We start from the raw sequence: 18,382 nt of genomic DNA on the forward strand, positions 1-18,382 counted from the left end.
AGGGGGGAAGGGAGGAGGGGAAGGGGGGGAGGGAGAGGGGAGGGAGGTGGGTAGGGGGGAGGGAGGGAGGGGGACCTCCCCTTTTCCCAGTACCCCTCTTTCCCCGTTGGGCCCGTCCTCGTAGGGTTTCCATTGTAACCGGGAGGAGGGGATGGCGGGAAGGGGGAGGGAGGGAGGAGGGAGGTGTGGAGGGAGGAGGGGAGGGGAGGGAGGGGGGGGGGAGGGAGGGGGGTAGGGGGGAGGGGGAGGGAGGGGGAGGGAGAGGGGATGGGGGAGGGGAGGGGGAAGGGGGGAGGGAGGGGGACCTCCCCTTTTCCCAGTACTCCTCTTTCCCCGTTGGGCCCGTCCTCGTAGGGTTTCCATTGTAACCGGGAGGGGGGGAGGGAGGGAGGAGGGAGGTGTGGAGGGAGGTGTGGAGGGAGGAGGGAGGGGGAGGGAGGGGGGGAGGGGGAGGGGGGAAGAGGGGTAGGGGGGAGGGGAGGGAGGAGGGGAGGGAGGGGAACTCCCCTTTTCCCAGTACCCCTCTTTCCCCGTTGGGCCCGTCCCCGTAGGGTTTCCATTGTAACCGGGAGGGGGGGAGGGAGGGTGGAAGGAGGGGGAGAGGGGTGGAAGGGTGGAGGGAGGGGGGGAGGGAGTGGGGGAGGGTCGGATGGAGGGAAGGAGGGAGGGGTGAGTTAGGGGCTGAGTGGTGATGGAGGTTGGGATTGAGGGGGGAGAGAGTGGGGATGGAGGTGGGAAGGAGGGGGAAGGAAGAGGTTGAGGGGGAAGTGGGACCTCCCCTTTTCCCAGTACCCCTCTTTCTCCCACCACCAAGCCCCCACCGCAACGACCCCTGTTGTCCCCCTCCCCAGTCCCCATTCTCAGACCCCCCCCCATCTCTTGGAATAAAAAAAAATACTTTAAAAAAAAAAGTGCTTTTTAATTGCTTGTTTTGAAACATTCGCGGTTAAGTGCTTTTTAAAAAAACATTCGCGGTTAAGTGCTGGTTTTGAAACATTCGCGGCTACTTAGTGCTTCTGTCAGTTGCTTTTCGAGGGAGGGAGTAGGGAGGTGTGGAGGGGGGAGGGGAGGGGGAGGGAGGGGGGAGGGGAGGGGGAAGGGGGGGAGGGAGAGGGGAGGGAAGGGGGTAGGGGGGAGGGGGAGGGAGGGGGGAGGGGGGAAGGGGAGGGAGGGGGGAAGGGGAGGGGGAGGGAGGGGGGGAGGGAGAAGGGAGGGAGGGGGGAGGGAGGGGAACCTCCCATTTTCCCAGTACCCCTCTTTCCCCATTGGGCCCGTCCTCGTAGGGTTTCCATTGTAACCGGGAGGAGGGGAGGGAGGGTGGAAGGAGGGGGGAGGGGGAGAGGGATGGAATGGTGGAGGGAGGGGGAGGGAGTGGGGGAGGGTGGGATGGAGGGAAGGAGGGAGGGGGGGAGTTAGGGGCTGAGTGGTGAAGGAGGTTGGGATTGAGGGGGGAGGGAGGGGGGAGGGAGTGGGGATGGAGGTGGGAAGGAGGGGGGAGGAAGGGGTTGAGGGGGGAAGTGGGACCTCCCCTTTTCCCAGTACCCCTCTTTCCCCCACCACCAAGCCCCCTCCGCAACGACCCCTGTTGTCCCCCTCCCCAGTCCCCATTCTCAGACCCCCCCCCCCCCATTCTCTCTCTCCCCCAGACACACTCTCAGTGCTTTTTTCGAAACACTTGCCCCGGTGGCCCACGAGCATAGGGGCCCAATGCTGATCTGTGTATGTTAAGTGACTTGCAATAAAAAAAAATACTTTAAAAAAAGATAAGTGCTTTTTAAGTGCTTGTTTTGAAACATTCACGGTCACATAGTGCTTCTCACTGCGATCTGTTAGTGGTGCTTTTCGAAACAATGTAGCACCCATCTCAAACAAGCATTGGGAGGATGGGAGGGAGGGAAGGGGAGGGAGGGAGGAGAGAGGTGTGGAGGGAGGGGGGAAGGGGAGGGGGAACGGGGGGGAGGGAGAGGGGAGGGAGGGGGGATGGGATGGGGGAAGGGGGGAGGGAGGGGGACCTCCCCTTTTCCCAGTACCCCTCTTTCCCCGTTGGGCCCGTCCTCGTAGGGTTTCCATTGTAACCGGGAGGAGGGGAGGGAGGGAGGAGGGAGGTGTGGAGGGAGGAGGTGAGGGGGGAGGGGAGGGGGAGGGAGAGGGTTAGGGGGGAGGGGGGAGGGGAGGGGGGAAGGGGAGGGAGGGGGACCTCCCCTTTTCCCAGTACCCCTCTTTCCCCGTTGGGCCCGTCCCCGTAGGGTTTCCTTTGTAACCAGAAGGGGGGGAGGGAGGGTGGAAGGAGGGGGGAGGGGGAGAGGGATGGAAGGGTGGAGGGAGGGGGGGAGGATGGAGGGAAGGAGGGAGGGGGGGAGTTAGGGGAGGAGGGGTGAGGGAGGTGGGGAGGGAGTTGGGGAGGAGGGGGGGAGGGAGTGGGGATGGAGGTGGGAAGGAGTGGGGAGGAAGGGGTGAGGGGGGAAGGGGGGGAGGGAGGGAATAGGGGCCCCATGCTGATCTGTGTATGTTAAGTGACTTGCACAACTTTAAAAAACTGGCAGTTGCTTTTTGCAACAATGTTGCAACAATCTCACACAAGCATTGTGACGTCACAAGCTGAAGATGTAAATTTAATACCGAGCTGATCTCTCATTGGTGCACGGGTGCCATTGTGACATCACGCACTGAAGCCCCTTCAAGAAAAGGGTTAGAAATGAAAATTTATACTTTAATATCTCTCTAGCTTTAAAAAGGTAGCTTCAATTTGAACGAAAGTACTTACAATAGTTGCCCATGTTAATGGTGAATACGGCGGTACAAAAATCGTAGCGCTTTGGTGTACCGTCTGGGAGGAGTAGGGTTTGGACCCTTCAAGAAAAGTGTTAGAAATGAAAATTTAAACTTTAATATCTCTCTAGCTTTAAAAAGGTAGCTTCAATTTGAACGAAAGTACTTACAATAGTTGCCCACGTCAATGGTGAATACGGCGGTACAAAAATCGTAGCGCTTTGGTGTACCGTCTGGGAGGAGCAGGGTTTGTAAGTTATGGACAGAAATCTTCGGAATCTTCCGTATATACATACGGAATCTTCCGTATATACATACGGAATGTTGGACCGCAGAGTTTTAGTATTATACTAGACCGAGTGGGCCCGTTGGGCCCGTCCTCGTAGGGTTTCCATTGTAACCGGGAGGGGAGGAAAGGGGGAGGGTTGGGGGAGGGAAGGGGGAGGGAGGAGGGGAGGGAGGGGAGGGGGGGAGGGGGGAAGGGGGGAGGGAGAGGGGAGGGAGGGGGGTAGGGGGGAGGGAGGGGGGAGAGGGGGGGATGGGAGGGGGGAGGGGGGAAGGGAGGAGGGAAGGGGGGAGGGAGAGGGGAGGGAGGTGGGTAGGGGGGAGGGAGGGAGGGGGACCTCCCCTTTTCCCAGTACCCCTCTTTCCCCGTTGGGCCCGTCCTCGTAGGGTTTCCATTGTAACCGGGAGGAGGGGAGGGCGGGAAGGGGGAGGGAGGGAGGAGGGAGGTGTGGAGGGAGGAGGGGAGGGGAGGGAGGGGGGAGGGGAGGGAGGGGGGTAGGGGGGAGGGGGAGGGAGAGGGGAGGGGGGAGGGGAGCGGGAAGGGGGGAGGGAGGGGGACCTCCCCTTTTCCCAGTACTCCTCTTTCCCCGTTGGGCCCGTCCTCGTAGGGTTTCCATTGTAACCGGGAGGGGGGAGGGAGGGAGGAGGGAGGTGTGGAGGGAGGAGGGGAGGGTGAGGGAGGGGAGGGGGAGGGGGGAAGAGGGGTAGGGGGGAGGGGAGGGAGGAGGGGAGGGAGGGGGAACTCCCCTTTTCCCAGTACCCCTCTTTCACCGTTGGGCCCGTCCCCGTAGGGTTTCCATTGTAACCGGGAGGGGGGGAGGGAGGGTGGAAGGAGGGGGAGAGGGGTGGAAGGGTGGAGGGAGGGGGGGAGGGAGTGGGGGAGGGTCGGATGGAGGGAAGGAGGGAGGGGTGAGTTAGGGGCTGAGTGGTGATGGAGGTTGGGATTGAGGGGGGAGAGAGTCGGGATGGAGGTGGGAAGGAGGGGGGAGGAAGAGGTTGAGGGGGAAGTGGGACCTCCCCTTTTCCCAGTACCCCTCTTTCCCCCACCACCAAGCCCCCACCGCAACGACCCCTGTTGTCCCCCTACCCAGTCCCCATTCTCAGACCCCCCCCCCATTCTCTTGGAATAAAAAAAAATACTTTTTTTAAAAAAGTGCTTTTTAATTGCTTGTTTTGAAACATTCGCGGTTAAGTGCTTTTTAAAAAAACATTCGCGGTTAAGTGCTGGTTTTGAAACATTCGCGGCTACTTAGTGCTTCTGTCAGTTGCTTTTCGAGGGAGGGAGTAGGGAGGTGTGGAGGGGGGAGGGGAGGGGGAGGGGAGGGGGAGGGGAGGGGGGAAGGGAGGAGGGAGAGGGGAGGGAAGGGGGTAGGGGGGAGGGGTAGGGAGGGGGGAGGGGGGAAGGGGAGGGAGGGGGGAAGGGGAGGGGGAGGGAGGGGGGGAGGGAGAAGGGAGGGAGGGGGGAGGGAGGGGAACCTCCCATTTTCCCAGTACCCCTCTTTCACCATTGGGCCCGTCCTCGTAGGGTTTCCATTGTAACCGGGAGGAGGGGAGGGAGGGAAGGGGGAGGGAGGGAGGGAGGAGGGAGGTGTGGAGGGAGGAGGGGAGGGGGAGGGGAGGGGGGGAGGGGGGAAGGGGGAGGAGGGAGGGAGAGGGGAGGGAGGGGGGGAGGTAAGGGGGAGAGGGGGGAAGGGGGAGGGAGGGGGATCTCCCCTTTTCCCAGTACCCCTCTTTCCCCGTTGGGCCCGTCCTCGTAGGGTTTCCATTGTAACCGTGAGGAGGGGAGGGAGGGAAGGGGGAGGGAGGGAGGAGGGAGGGGTGGAGGGAGGAGGGGAGGGGAGGGAGGGGGAGGGGAGGGAGGGGGGAGGGGGAGGGAGGGGAAGGGGGGAGGGGAGGGGGAAGGGGGTAGTGAGGGGGACCTCCCCTTTTCCCAGTACCCCTCTTTCCCCGTTGGGCCCGTCCTCGTAGGGTTTCAATTGTAACCGGGAGGGGGGAGAGAGGGTGGAAGGAGGGGGGAGGGGGAGAGGGATGGAAGGGTGGAGGGAGGGGGAGGGATTGGGGGAGGGAGGGATGGAGGGAAGGAGGGAGGGGGGAGTTAGGGGGGAGGGAGTTGGGGAGGAGGGGGGGAGGGAGTGGGGATGGAGGTGGGAAGGAGGGGGGATGAAGGGGTTGAGGGGGGAAGGGGGACCTCCCCTTTTCCCAGTACCCCTCTTTCCCCGTTGGGCCCGTCCCCGTAGGGTTTCCATTGTAACCGGGAGGGGGGAGGGAGGGTGGAAGGAGGGGGGAGGGGGAGAGGGATGGAATGGTGGAGGGAGGGGGGAGGGAGTGGGGGAGGGTGGGATGGAGGGAAGGAGGGAGCGGGGGAGTTAGGGGCTGAGTGGTGATGGAGGTTGGGATTGAGGGGGGAGGGAGGGGGGAGGGAGTGGGGATTGAGGTGGGAAGGAGGGGGGAGGAAGGGGTTGAGGGGGGAAGTGGGACCTCCCCTTTTCCCAGTACCCCTCTTTCCCCGTTGGGCCCGTCCCCGTATAGTTTCCATTGTAACCGGGAGGGGGGGAGGGAGGGTGGAAGGAGGGGGGAGGGGGAGAGGGATGGAATGGTGGAGGGAGGGGGGAGGGAGTGGGGGAGGGTGGGATGGAGGGAAGGAGGGAGGGGGGGAGTTAGGGGCTGAGTGGTGATGGAGGTTGGGATTGAGGGGGGAGGGAGGGGGGGAGGGAGTGGGGATGGAGGTGGGAAGGAGTGGGGAGGAAGGGGTTGAGGGGAGAAGGGGGGGGGAGGGAGGGAATAGGGGCCCCATGCTGATCTGTGTATGTTAAGTGACTTGCACAACTTTAAAAAACTGGCAGTTGCCTTTCGCAACAATGTTGCAACAATCTCACACAAGCATTGTGACGTCACAAGCTGAAGATGTAAATTTAAAACCGAGCTGATCTCTGATTGGTGCACGGGTGCCATTGTGACATCACGCGCTGAAGCCCCTTCAAGAAAAGGGTTAGAAATGAAAATTTAAACTTTAATATCTCTCTAGCTTTAAAAAGGTAACTTCAATTTGAACGAAAGTACTTACAATAGTTGCCCACGTTAATGGTGAATATGGCGGTACAAAAATCGTAGCGCTTTGGTGTACCTTCAGGGAGGAGTAGGGTTTGTAAGTTATGGACAGAAATTCTTCGGAATCTTCCGTACATACACATATACATACATACATACGGAATGTTGGACCGCAGAGTTTTAGTAGTATACTAGACCGAGTGGGCCCGTTGGGCCCGTCCTCGTAGGGTTTCCATTGTAACCGGGAGGGGAGGAAAGGGGGAGGGTTGGGGGAGGGAAGGGGGAGGGAGGAGGGAGGGGAGGGGGGGAGGGGGGAGGGAGAGGGGAGGGAGGGGGGTAGGGGGGAGGGAGGGGGGAATGGGAGGGGGAGGGGGGAAGGGAGGAGGGAAGGGGGGGAGGGAGAGGGGAGGGGGGAGGGAGGGAGGGGGACCTCCCCTTTTCCCAGTACCCCTCTTTCCCCGTTGGGCCCGTCCTCGTAGGGTTTCCATTGTAACCGGGAGGGGAGGGCGGGAAGGGGGAGGGAGGGAGGAGGGAGGTGTGGAGGGAGGAGGGGAGGGGAGGGAGGGGGGAGGGGAGGGAGGGGGGTAGGGGGGAGGGGGAGGGAGAGGGGAGGGGGGAGGGGAGGGGGAAGGGGGGAGGGAGGGGACCTCCCCTTTTCCCAGTACTCCTCTTTCCCCGTTGGGCCCGTCCTCGTAGGGTTTCAATTGTAACCGGGAGGGGGGAGGGAGGGTGGAAGGAGGGGGGAGAGGGATGGAAGGGTGGAGGGAGGGGGGGAGGGATTGGGGAGGGAGGGAAGGAGGGAGGGGGGAGTTAGGGGGGAGGGGGGAGGGAGTTGGGGAGGGAGGGGGAGGAGGGGGGGAGGGAGTGGGGATGGAGGTGGGAAGGAGGGGGGATGAAGGGGTTGAGGGGGAAGGGGGACCTCCCCTTTTCCCAGTACCCCTCTTTCCCCGTTGGGCCTGTCCTCATAGGGTTTCCATTGTAACCGGGAGGGGGGGGGGAGGGAGGAGGGAGGTGTGAAGGGAGGAGGGGAGGGGGAGGGAGGGGGGAGGGGAGGGGGAAGGGGAGGGGGGAAGGGGGTAGGGGGAGGGGAGGGAGGGGGATCTCCCCTTTTCCCAGTACCCCTCTTTCCCCGTTGGGCTCGTCCCCGTAGGGTTTCCATTGTAACCGGGAGGGGGGGAGGGAGGGTGGAAGGAGGTGGGAGGGGGAGAGGGATGGAAGGGTGGAGGGAGGGGGCAGGGAGTGGGGGAGGGTGGGATGGAGGGAAGGAGGGAGGGGGGGAGTTAGGGGCTGTGTGATGATGGAGGTTGGGATTGAGGGGGGAGGGAGGGGGGGAGCGAGTGGGGATGGAGGTGGGAAGGAGGGGGGAGGAAGGGGTTGAGGGGGGAAGTGGAACCTCCCCTTTTCCCAGTACCCCTCTTTCCCCCACCACCAAGCCCCCTCCGCAACGACCCCTGTTGTCCCCCTCCCCAGTCCCCATTCTCAGACCCCCCCCATTCTCTCTCTCCCCCAGACACACTCTCAGTGCTTTTTTCGAAACACTTGCCCCGGTGGCCCACGAGCATAGGGGCCCAATGCTGATTTCTGTATGTTAAGTGACTTGCAATAAAAAAAAATACTTTAAAAAAAGATAAGTGCTTTTTAAGTGCTTGTTTTGAAACATTCGCGGTCACATAGTGCTTCTCACTGCGATCTGTTAGTGGTGCTTTTCGAAACAATGTAGCACCCATCTCAAACAAGCATTGGGAGGATGGGAGGGAGGGAAGGGGAGGGAGGGAGGAGAGAGGTGTGGAGGGAGGGGGGAAGGGGAGGGGGGAACGGGGGAAGGGGGAGGGAGAGGGGAGGGAGGGGGGATGGGATGGGGGAAGGGGGAGGGAGGGGGACCTCCCCTTTTCCCAGTACCCCTCTTTCCCCGTTGGGCCCGTCCTCGTAGGGTTTCCATTGTAACCGGGAGGAGGGGAGGGAGGGAGGAGGGAGGTGTGGAGGGAGGAGGGGAGGGGGGGAGGGGAGGGGGGAAGGGGGAGGGAGAGGGTTAGGGGGGAGGGGGAGGGGGGAAGGGGAGGGAGGGGGACCTCCCCTTTTCCCAGTACCCCTCTTTCCCCGTTGGGCCCGTCCCCGTAGGGTTTCCTTTGTAACCAGAAGGGGGGGAGGGAGGGTGGAAGGAGGGGGGAGGGGGAGAGGGATGGAAGGGTGGAGGGAGGGGGGGGAGGATGGAGGGAAGGAGGGAGGGGGGGGAGTTAGGGGAGGAGGGGTGAGGGAGGTGGGGAGGGAGTTGGGGAGGAGGGGGGAGGGAGTGGGGATGGAGGTGGGAAGGAGTGGGGAGGAAGGGGTTGAGGGGGGAAGGGGGGGAGGGAGGGAATAGGGGCCCCATGCTGACCTGTGTATGTTAAGTGACTTGCACAACTTTAAAAAACTGGCAGTTGCTTTTCGCAACAATGTTGCAACAATCTCACACAAGCATTGTGACGTCACAAGCTGAAGATGTAAATTTAAAACCGAGCTGATCTCTCATTGGTGCACGGGTGCCATTGTGACATCACGCGCTGAAGCCCCTTCAAGAAAAGGGTTAGAAATGAAAATTTAAACTTTAATATCTCTCTAGCTTTAAAAAGGTAGCTTCAATTTGAACGAAAGTACTTACAATAGTTGCCCACGTTAATGGTGAATATGGCGGTACAAAAATCGTAGCGCTTTGGTGTAACTTCAGGGAGGAGTAGGGTTTGTAAGTTATGGACAGAAATTCTTCGGAATCTTCCGTACATACACATATACATACATACATACGGAATGTTGGACCGCAGAGTTTTAGTAGTATATAGATAGATAGATAGATAGATAGATAGATAGATAGATTAGCATGCACCTAGGTATTTGGTAAGTAGTTTGGACAAGGCAGAGTGCTTTCCAAATGTAAAGTTCACTTGTAATATATTTAGTAAATTATGTTATTTAACTGGGTCATTAGTCACACAGGGCCTCGATCAAATTGAAGAGATAAATTTGGCTATTGTTTCTAAATTCACCCACTGCTGCCCAAAGCAGAGGCAACCTGTGGTGTTTATAAATGACCAGGATACCCGTGCCTACAGACACATTTCCCAGCTGATTTGCTGCTTGGCTGAGAGGGCACCGTCGTACAATGAAGCATCGTTACACCACCAGCACGACACACTGGCTGGGTGGCTGGGTGGCTGGGCGGCTGGGCGGCTGGGTGGCTGGGCGGCTGGGCGGCTGGGCGGCTGGGCGGCTGGGTGGCTGGGTGGCTGGGTGGCTGGGCGGCTGGGCGGCTGGGTGGCTGGGTGGCTGGGCGGCTGGGCGGCCGGGTGGCCGGGTGGCTGAGAGGGCACCGACCAACGTTCACAGTATAACTCTTGAAGGCCGATTCAGCATAGGATCTCTGGCCTAAACTCTGGTCCAGTCCCAAGCAGCATGGTGGTGCAGCCCTAGAGTTGCTGCCTCACAGCGTCAGAGACCCTGGTTCGATCCTGACCATGGGTGCTGTCTGAACGGAGTTTGTACATTCTCCCCGTGACCGCGTTGGTTTTCTCCGAGATCTGCGGTTTCCTCCCACGCTCCAAAAACATACAGGTTTGTAGGTTAATTGGCTTGGTGTAAGTGTAAATTGTCCCTCGTGTGTGTTGGATAGTGTTAATGTGCAGGGATTGCTGGTTGGTGCGGACTCGGTGGGCCGAAGGGCCTGTTTCCATGCTGATCTCTAAACTAAACTATGCCTGCTTTTCACCAGCCCAGACAATGTAACTCAGAAGAGTGGTCTCCGTACAATGAAGCATCGTTACACCACCAGCACGACACACTGGCTGGGTGGCTGGGCGGCTGGGCGGCTGGGCGGATGGGCGGCTGGGCGGCTGGGTGGCCGGGCGGCTGGGCGGCTGGGCGGCCGGGCGGCCGGGTGGCCGGGTGGCCGGGCGGCCGGGCGGCCGGGTGGCCGGGCGGCCGGGCGGCCGGGTGGCCGGGTGGCCGGGTGGCTGGGCGGCCGGGCGGCTGGGCGGCTGGGCGGCTGGGCGGCTGGGCGGCCGGGCGGCCGGATGGCTGGGCGGCTGGGTGGCTGGGCGGCCGGGTGGCTGGGCGGCCGGGTGACTGGGCGTCTGGGTGGCTGGGCGGCTGGGCTCGGGTCTCAGTTCAAGGCATCTGCAGTGGTGAACATTTGTGGAAGGACATTGTTGCTATTGAGGGAGTGCAGCGTTTCACCAGGTTAATTCCTGGGATGGCGGGACTGACGTATGATGAAAGAATGGGTCGACTGGACTTGCATTCACTGTAATTTAGAAGGAATAAGGGGATCTTATAGAAACATATAAAATTCTTAAAGGATTGGACAGGCTAGATGCAGGAAAAATGTTCCCCATGTTGGGGGAGTCCAAAACCAGGGGTCACAGTTTAAGAATAAGGGGTAGGCCATTTAGGACTAAGATGAGGAAAAATCTTTTCACCAAGAGATTTGTAATGTGTGGAATTCTCTGCCACAGAAGGCAGTGGAGGCCAATTCACTGAGGGTTTTCAAGAGAGAGTTAGATTTAGCTCTTGGGGCTAAGGGAGTCAAGGGATATGGAGAAAGCAGGAATGGATCACATTGAATGGTGGTGCTGGCTCGAAGGGCCGAATGGCCTTCTCCTGCACCTATTTTTCTATGTTTCTATTGTTGTACTCCCTGGTGGTAGACCTGATTGTGAAATAGCTTCACAATTGTGCATGCAGTTACCACAACCACACCCAGGCATTTGTTCTCACCTCCTGCCTACTTTTTGCAAGTTGCTAAAGTGTTCAAGGTAGACTGTTGTGCCTGCTGCCTCACAACAGTGACAGCGTTTGTACGTTCCAGGATAGTTCTGCCCGGTGCCTGTCAGATAATAACCCCAGCCTTGTCTTTCACCACCAACAGAACAAGGAGTTTGTTTGTCGTGGCCACGATTACGAGCGGCTGGAGGCTTTCCAGCAGCGAATGTTGAATGAGTTTCCCCACGCCATCGCCATGCAGCACGCCAACCAGCCCGAAGAAACGATATTCCAGGCCGATGCACAATGTATCCTTGGAAACACTCTGGGGCAACAACCTGGTCAGAAATAGACCTGCAAGGATCCCCTACCTGCCTGCCTGCCCACCTGTTGTATTGACCACTGGGTGTAACGGAGGCAGATTCTTGCTCCAGTCATTCTGATGGTTAATGAAGACCAATATCAGGAAATGTCTTCAATACACACACATACACAAATAAAACAATATATAAGTAATATAGATGTTGCAGCCCCTCCAGGGGGCTTTGAGCACAGACATGAATGTTTTTTCTTTTTGGACCTGATAATCTTTGACTATGTCGAAGATTAGGGTGGGGGGTGTGTGGAAAGAGCTGCAGAAGGAGGTAGTTGAGGCAGGGATTATCGCAACGTTTAAGAAACATTTGGACAGGTGCATGGGCAGGACAGGTTTAGAGGGATATGGGCCAAACGCAGGCAGGTGGGACTAGTGTAGATGGGGCATGTTGGCCGGTGTGGGCAGGTGGGACTAGTGTAGATGGGGCATGTTGGTCGGTGTGGGCAGGTGGGACTAGTGTAGATGGGACATGTTGGTCGGTGTGGGCAGGTGGGACTAGTGTAGATGGGGCATGTTGGTCGGTGTGGGCAGGTCGGACTAGTGTAGATGGGGCATGTTGGTCGATGTGGGCGGGTGGGACTAGTGTAGATGGGGCATGTTGGTCGGTGTGGGCGGGTGGGACTAATGTAGATGGGGCATGTTGGTCGGTGTGGGCAGGTGGGACTAGTGTAGATGGGGCATGTTGGTCGGTGTGGGCAGGTGGGACTAGTGTAGATGGGGCATGTTGGTCGGTGTGGGCAGGTGGGACTAGTGTAGATGGGGCATGTTGGTCGGTGTGGGCAGGTGGGACTAGTGTAGATGGGGCATGTTGGTCGGTGTGGGCAGGTGGGACTAGTGTAGATGGGGCATGTTGGTCGGTGTGGGCAGGTGGGACTAGTGTAGATGGGGCATGTTGGTCGGTGTGGGCAGGTGGGACTAGTGTAGATGGGGCATGTTGGTCGGTGTGGGCAGGTGGGACTAGTGTAGATGGGGCATGTTGGGCGGTCGGGCCTGTTTCCGTGCTGTATCACTCTATGACTATAGCAGAACTTGAAAGGGAGATCTAGTGTCACGGGTCTGATGTGAGGGGTGTGCATGACACGACCTACCCAGTGCCTGGAGGTGGAAACAAGGAGCTGCAGATGGTGGATCCAATGTGTCATCATTGCATGCCCTGCAGTACATGACGCTACCTGCTTTCAGTGGTCCAAGTCCCAGAAGCCTATCGCAGGGCAGGGACCACTGGTGTCCTGGGGGAATGTGAGACAAGCCTTGTTTACTGTCAGATGCACTGGTACAGTGAGGACCAGGTACAATGCAGATATACCTTGCAGCGTACATGTACAATGCAGATCTAGCTTGAAGTGTACATGTACAGTGCAGATATACCTTGCAGCGTTCATGTACAATGCAGATATACCTTGCAGCGTACATGTACAATGCAGATATACCTTGCAGCTCACATGTACAATGCAGATCTAGCTTGAAGTGTACATGTACAATGAAGATCTAGCTTGTAGAGAATTGGTACAATGAAGATCTAGCTTGAAGCGTCAGGCACAATGCAGATCTAGCTTGAAGCGTCAGGCACAATGCAGATCTAGCTTCCAGCAGCAGTACAGGCACACAGACTCAAATAGCCTTTTTGTCAATTGATCAAAAACTGTGGAGGTGTAGTGGAGGTAGTGATGAAGGTCGCTACTGATGCCTGCCTTCACTGAGATGCTGCACAGACACTGAGATGCAGCACAGACACTGTTTAGGGTGGATCAGCTGAAATAAGACATGTTGAACTCTGGAAGCACAACTTGTACTTCGTTTCAATAAATTCAAAGCTGCTCTTTCTACAGAAAAGATTGTTGTGTGTAATGGAAAATACACAAAATAGAAAGGGGATGTGGTGAGACAAAAATCTGTAATAATCATAATCAGTGGATATTTTTTGCTGGTCCACTTACAGATGACTATCAGTTCATGTTTTCAATTACAGTGATATTTGACAATCTGTGCACAAGCTTTCAGTTGGAAACAAATTGGTTTTGCATGATGTCTCTCCTCCATTTGCTGTCCAAGGCTAAAAATGTGGCTGGTTCTAATTTGATGAGAATTGCTAAATTCTGTGCCGTTTCCTGAAAAGTGTGCATGAGATCTGTTCTTAAATAGCATGTCGTTACAAACGCAACATAAATAATATTAAACAGATGGCAGGCACTTCCTGTTTGAATGTCACATTAAGAGATGTCATCTTTGGCAAATGCAATTGTGTGTGATTTATGTTCGACTGTGGCCTCTTTCTCTCCTCCCCATCTCACTTTGCCCCTTCCCAACCTCACCAGGCACCTTGCTCTCTGAAAAATGCCTTAAAAAAAGCAAAAAAATCATTGGATTACAAATATAATTGCTTTGTTTCTTCTGAGTCAGAGAAATGTAAATTAGGACACCAGCCTCTAATTATATAACTCTTTTGACATTGTCAAATGGTTGTAGGTGTGGCACAGAGGCGTATGGCATTGCAGTACGATGATGCTTATGTTAGTCGAGGAGGTTTTAAGGATGGTTGTAGGTGTGTGGCACAGTGGCGTGTGGCGTTGCAGTACGATGATGCTTATGTTAATCGAGGAGGTTTTAAGGAGCATATTAGAAGTTGAGGTTGTGGAAAAGCGTTTCAGAGCTTGGGACTCCAACAGCTGAACCAAGACCACCAGTGGATGGTGACATGGATTTGAGGTTAATTAGGGAAGCCAGAACTGGAGCTGTAGGCTCAGTGGAGATCACGGAGATTGGCAAGGGGGAGTCAATGTTGTGGAGGGAATTGAAAACTTCAGTATTTGCTTAGCTGGAGGCCAATGTGGATAATTGAGCACTGCTGGGTGAAGATCATTCGGTGGATATTGGACTTGGGCTGCAACACTTTAACCCATCTCAGGTTTATGGTAGATTGAATGAGCTCATGCTTTTATAAGACATTGGAGCAGAATTAGGCCATTCAGTACATCAGGACTACTCTACCATCCAATCATGGCTGACCTATCTTTCCCTCTCAACCCCATTCTCCTGCTTTCTCCCCAGAATGCCGGACACCCACACTAATCAATAATCTGTCAATCGCAGCCTTAAGATACACAATTACGGCCTCCACTGTCTTCTATGGCAATGAATTCCACAGATTCACCACCCTCTGAGGAAGCCTAGTTAAGAATACGTTGGCCTCGTTAAACCTGGAGATTGTAAAGTTAAAGATGAGGGTTTTACCAGAAGTAGAGCAGATTTGGACAACAGATTTGCATGGTGGAAATCAGTTGTCTTAGCGATTGTACAGTGATGTGATGGTGACAACTGGATTGCCTGTAGTTTACCCAGTCTCAGCAAGGAGATGGAAGAGGTGCCTCGTCCACCCACCATCTGAATGAGGTCATATCTGCACACTGAATACCGGGACTTGGGCTATCTGACAACTCCCTGACCATTGGAAGGTTCATCAGACCTGACCTAAGTTATCCAGCACTTTGTACCTATCCATGTTCTCCAGATATGCTACCTGACCCTCTGAATTACTCCAGCACTTTGTACCTATCCATGTTCTCCAGAGATGCTACCTGACCCTCTGAGCTATTCCAGCACTCTCTATTCCCTTCCCTCCAAGTGTAAGTTTTGGGGAAAAGGAGAAGGGAGGTTATTTGAGCATGTGGCTGACTCTCTACACAAATGAGGGTTTAGAGGGATATGTGCCAAATGCGGGCAGACGGGACTAACTTGGATGGGGGCATCTTGGTTTGCATTCATGAGTTGGGCCGAAGGGCCTGTTTCCATGCCGTAAGACTCTATGACTGATGTAGTCCTACCATCTGTCATTAATTTTTGAATTGGTTTCACTGACCAAGAGAGTTACACAAATTGGAGGCTGTTCATTGGGTCAACAGTTTGATCCAGGGGACAAGATGAGCCCTCTTCATTTTGGACGGTTATTGGCTCTCTTCAAATAAGATGAGCAGTTCAACTTTGACAGCTACAGGTACGTTTTGACAATTCTGGAAATTATTTCGCTTCTGATTATTTTCTGATTACTTCCTGAACTCCTAACGTCCAGACCTGCAGATTTATGCAGTGATTCCTATTCCAGAGAACCACGAGATCCTGCAGAGGGAATCTATACCTGATCACATTAAGAGTTTTTACCGGGTCAACAATATCTGGAGGTTCCGATTTGACAGGCCATTCCACAAGGGAATTAAAGACAAAGAAAATGAGTTTAAGGTATGTCCTTTTAGCAGAAGATAGACACAAAATGCTGGAGTAACTTGGCGGGACAGGCAGCATCTCTGGAGAGAAGGAATGGGTGACGTTTCGGGTCGACTGAGGAAGGGTCTCGTCCCGAAACGTCACCCATTCCTTCTCTCCAGAGATGCTGCCTGTCCCGCTAAGTTACTCCAGCATTTTGTGTCTACATTCAGTTTAACCAGCATCGGCGGTTCCTTCCTACTTCCCAGCCAAAATGTGGGAATACTGGTGTGCTATCCCTGAAATCTGTAGTTGATTCCATGTTGCTTCATTTAATGGTGAATGTGGATAAGGGACGTTTCTGGTCAGGACCTTCCATCACACTCTGAAGTCCCGACCCGAAACGTCACCTATTCATGTTCTTCAGGGATGCAGCCTCACCACTGAGTTACTCCAGCACTTTATGTCTTTTACTTGTAAACCGGCACCTGCAGTTCCTTCTTTGTACACTTTGCTTTGTATAATGTTAAAGGGAAAAGTAGTATTAAAAAATAAATGTGTTTCACCATCGATTTCAAAGCCATCCTCTCCTGTTTCTGCCTCTCATTTCTTGCCAGAGTTTGTGGGTCGAGCGGACATCGTTGACGTTGGTTCAGAGTTTACCCGGCATCTCCCGTTGGTTCGAGGTGGATCGGCGCGAGGTGGTGAGTTCCAAGTGCCTTTTGCAAATGTATTGACTGTAAAACCTCTGCACTTTATTGTTAAAAAGTTAAGATTTAAAAAAAATTAAGATGAATAAAAACAAACGTAAAAGTTCTTCCCATATCTTCTTGTTCTTAATCTGTCTTTGGCAAAAGGGATTTCTAACTTTTATAGAACATCTGTTTCTAGGTTGAAATGAGTCCCCTTGAGAATGCGATTGAAGTGCTGGAGAATAAGAACCAGCAGCTACGGACTCTGATTACCCAGTGTCAGTCAAGACAGATGCAAAATATAAACCCCCTGACCATGTGCCTCAATGGAGTCATCGATGCAGCAGTTAATGGAGGACTGGCCAGATATCAAGAGGTAAATTGGAGGACCTTGGGAGGAACAAAGGAGGACCTGGGGAGGGGGAGGAATAGTGGGGACCCGGCGTGGGGGGACTGCCCCTAGTGAGGGGGAAAGGGGGAGAACAAAGGGGGACCTGGGGAGGGGGAGGAATAGTGGGGACCCGGCGTGGGGGGACCGCCGCTAGGGAGGGGGAAGGGGGGAGAACAAAGGGGGACCTGGGGCAGAGGTACTTTGTAAGTGGCCTTTAGGGGCGACTATTTGCATACCTTGGGTAGGCAAGCAAAGAATTTCACTGTGACGTGTCAAAGGTGACAAAGTATTCATTCATTCAAATCGAAGAGGATGCAATACGTTTGAGGAGATTTGAAGAGGGCCTGTTCTCTTCAGAGGGGGGAGAGGGAGAGGTTGAGTTGGCTGGGACTCTATTCCTTTGTGTGCAGGAGGATGAGGGGAGATCTTATAGAAGGGTACAAAATCATAACAGCAAAAGATTGGGTAGATGCACAAAGTCTCTTGCCCAGAGCAGAGGATTACATAACCAGACGACATAGGTTTAAGGTGAGGGGGAAAGATTTAGCAGGAACCGGAGCGGTGGTGGATGTATGGGACTATGACCGATGGGGGGGGGTGGGTGGGGGTGAGGCAGGTGAGGCAGGAACGTGTGTCCTGTCCACCTTGTTAATGTCAAGTGATTGGAGCAGAATTAGGCCATTTGTCCCATCCACTCTACTCCGCCATTCAATCATGGCTGATCTATCTCTCCTTCCTAACTCCATTAGAGTCATTGAGTGATACGGGGGGAAACAGGCCCTTCGGCCCAACTTGCCCCATCTACACTAGTTCCACCTGCCAGCATTTGGTCCATATTCCTCCAAACCTGTCTTATCCATGTACCTGTCTAACTGTTTATTAAACATTTCAATAGTTCCAGCCTCAGCTACCTCCTCTGGCAGCTTGTTCTGTACACCCACCACCCTTTGTGTGAAAAAGTTACCCCTCAGATTCCTATTAAATCTTTTCCACTTCACCTTAAACCCATGTCCTCTGGTCCTCGATTCCCCTACTCTGGGCAAGAGATTCTGTGCATCTACCCGATCTATTCCTCTCATGATTTTATCCACCCTTCCCAGGTACTGGGTCAGTGTCCAGCTGTTTGTGTAGAGATGGATCGGTGAGGATCGGGTGGGCTGAGGGAGGGGTTTCCTATAATGACACAGCATGCTTTGGGTGGAATGTGTTGACTATTTAATGCTCATCTGGGAGAATGAAGGATTGCCAAGTTTCTGTTGAACAAATATTACAATCCGTGAGTCGAGAACATTGCAGGTGGAAGGGAGATTGTTTTTGTTTTCTGATTAAATATGTTCAATACAGTTTTATGAAAATATTCTGTGGTTGCGGATGGCTTTGACCTTGTAACCTCAGTGCCTGTCTATAATTACAGGTTGTTGTATTCGCCAAGATCCTTCACCGCATAATTGAATCTAATTGACATCATTTGTTTTCTTGCCTTTCCTCCCGAGTGCTTTAACTGGAATTCTTGCCTTTTGAGTTCTTTCATTAATAATTCTCCCAATGCCTTGGAAAACTGACAATTGTATTTCCTGTTGCCAGCGAGCCAATGTCTTCTCGGCCAGTTTGCAAAGTGAATGAGGGGAATAAAGAGGACGGAAAAGCAGCTGTAAACGGAACATAGAAACATAGAAAATAGGTGCAGGAGTAGGCCATTCGGCCCTTCGAGCAAGCACTGCATTCAGTATGATTATGGCTGATCATCCAAAATCAGTACCCTGTTCCTACTTTCTCCTCATATCCCTTGATTCCGTTACATCTAAGAGCTATACCTAACTCTCTCTTGAAAACATCCAGTGAATTGGCCTTCACTGCCTTCTGTGGCAGAGAATTCCACAGATTCACAACTCT

At 54.7% G+C, this 18,382-nt stretch overlaps 1 protein-coding gene across 8 annotated transcripts in view; it reads left to right on the forward strand.

Moving 5' to 3' along the window:
* The window catches only part of LOC144603471 (dedicator of cytokinesis protein 4-like), a 294,693-nt gene that overhangs the window by 242,344 nt on the left and 33,967 nt on the right, over positions 1-18,382 (forward strand). For all 8 annotated transcript variants that reach the window (XM_078416684.1, XM_078416687.1, XM_078416689.1 and 5 more), the window contains 4 exons: positions 11,000-11,141; positions 15,276-15,442; positions 16,024-16,110; positions 16,298-16,474. In XM_078416684.1, coding sequence (XP_078272810.1) covers positions 11,000-11,141; positions 15,276-15,442; positions 16,024-16,110; positions 16,298-16,474 — 573 coding nt within the window. The remainder of the gene's footprint in view (positions 1-10,999; positions 11,142-15,275; positions 15,443-16,023; positions 16,111-16,297; positions 16,475-18,382) is intronic.

The sequence above is a fragment of the Rhinoraja longicauda genome, chromosome 20, assembly GCF_053455715.1.
Source record: "Rhinoraja longicauda isolate Sanriku21f chromosome 20, sRhiLon1.1, whole genome shotgun sequence".
Taxonomy (NCBI): domain Eukaryota; kingdom Metazoa; phylum Chordata; class Chondrichthyes; order Rajiformes; family Arhynchobatidae; genus Rhinoraja; species Rhinoraja longicauda.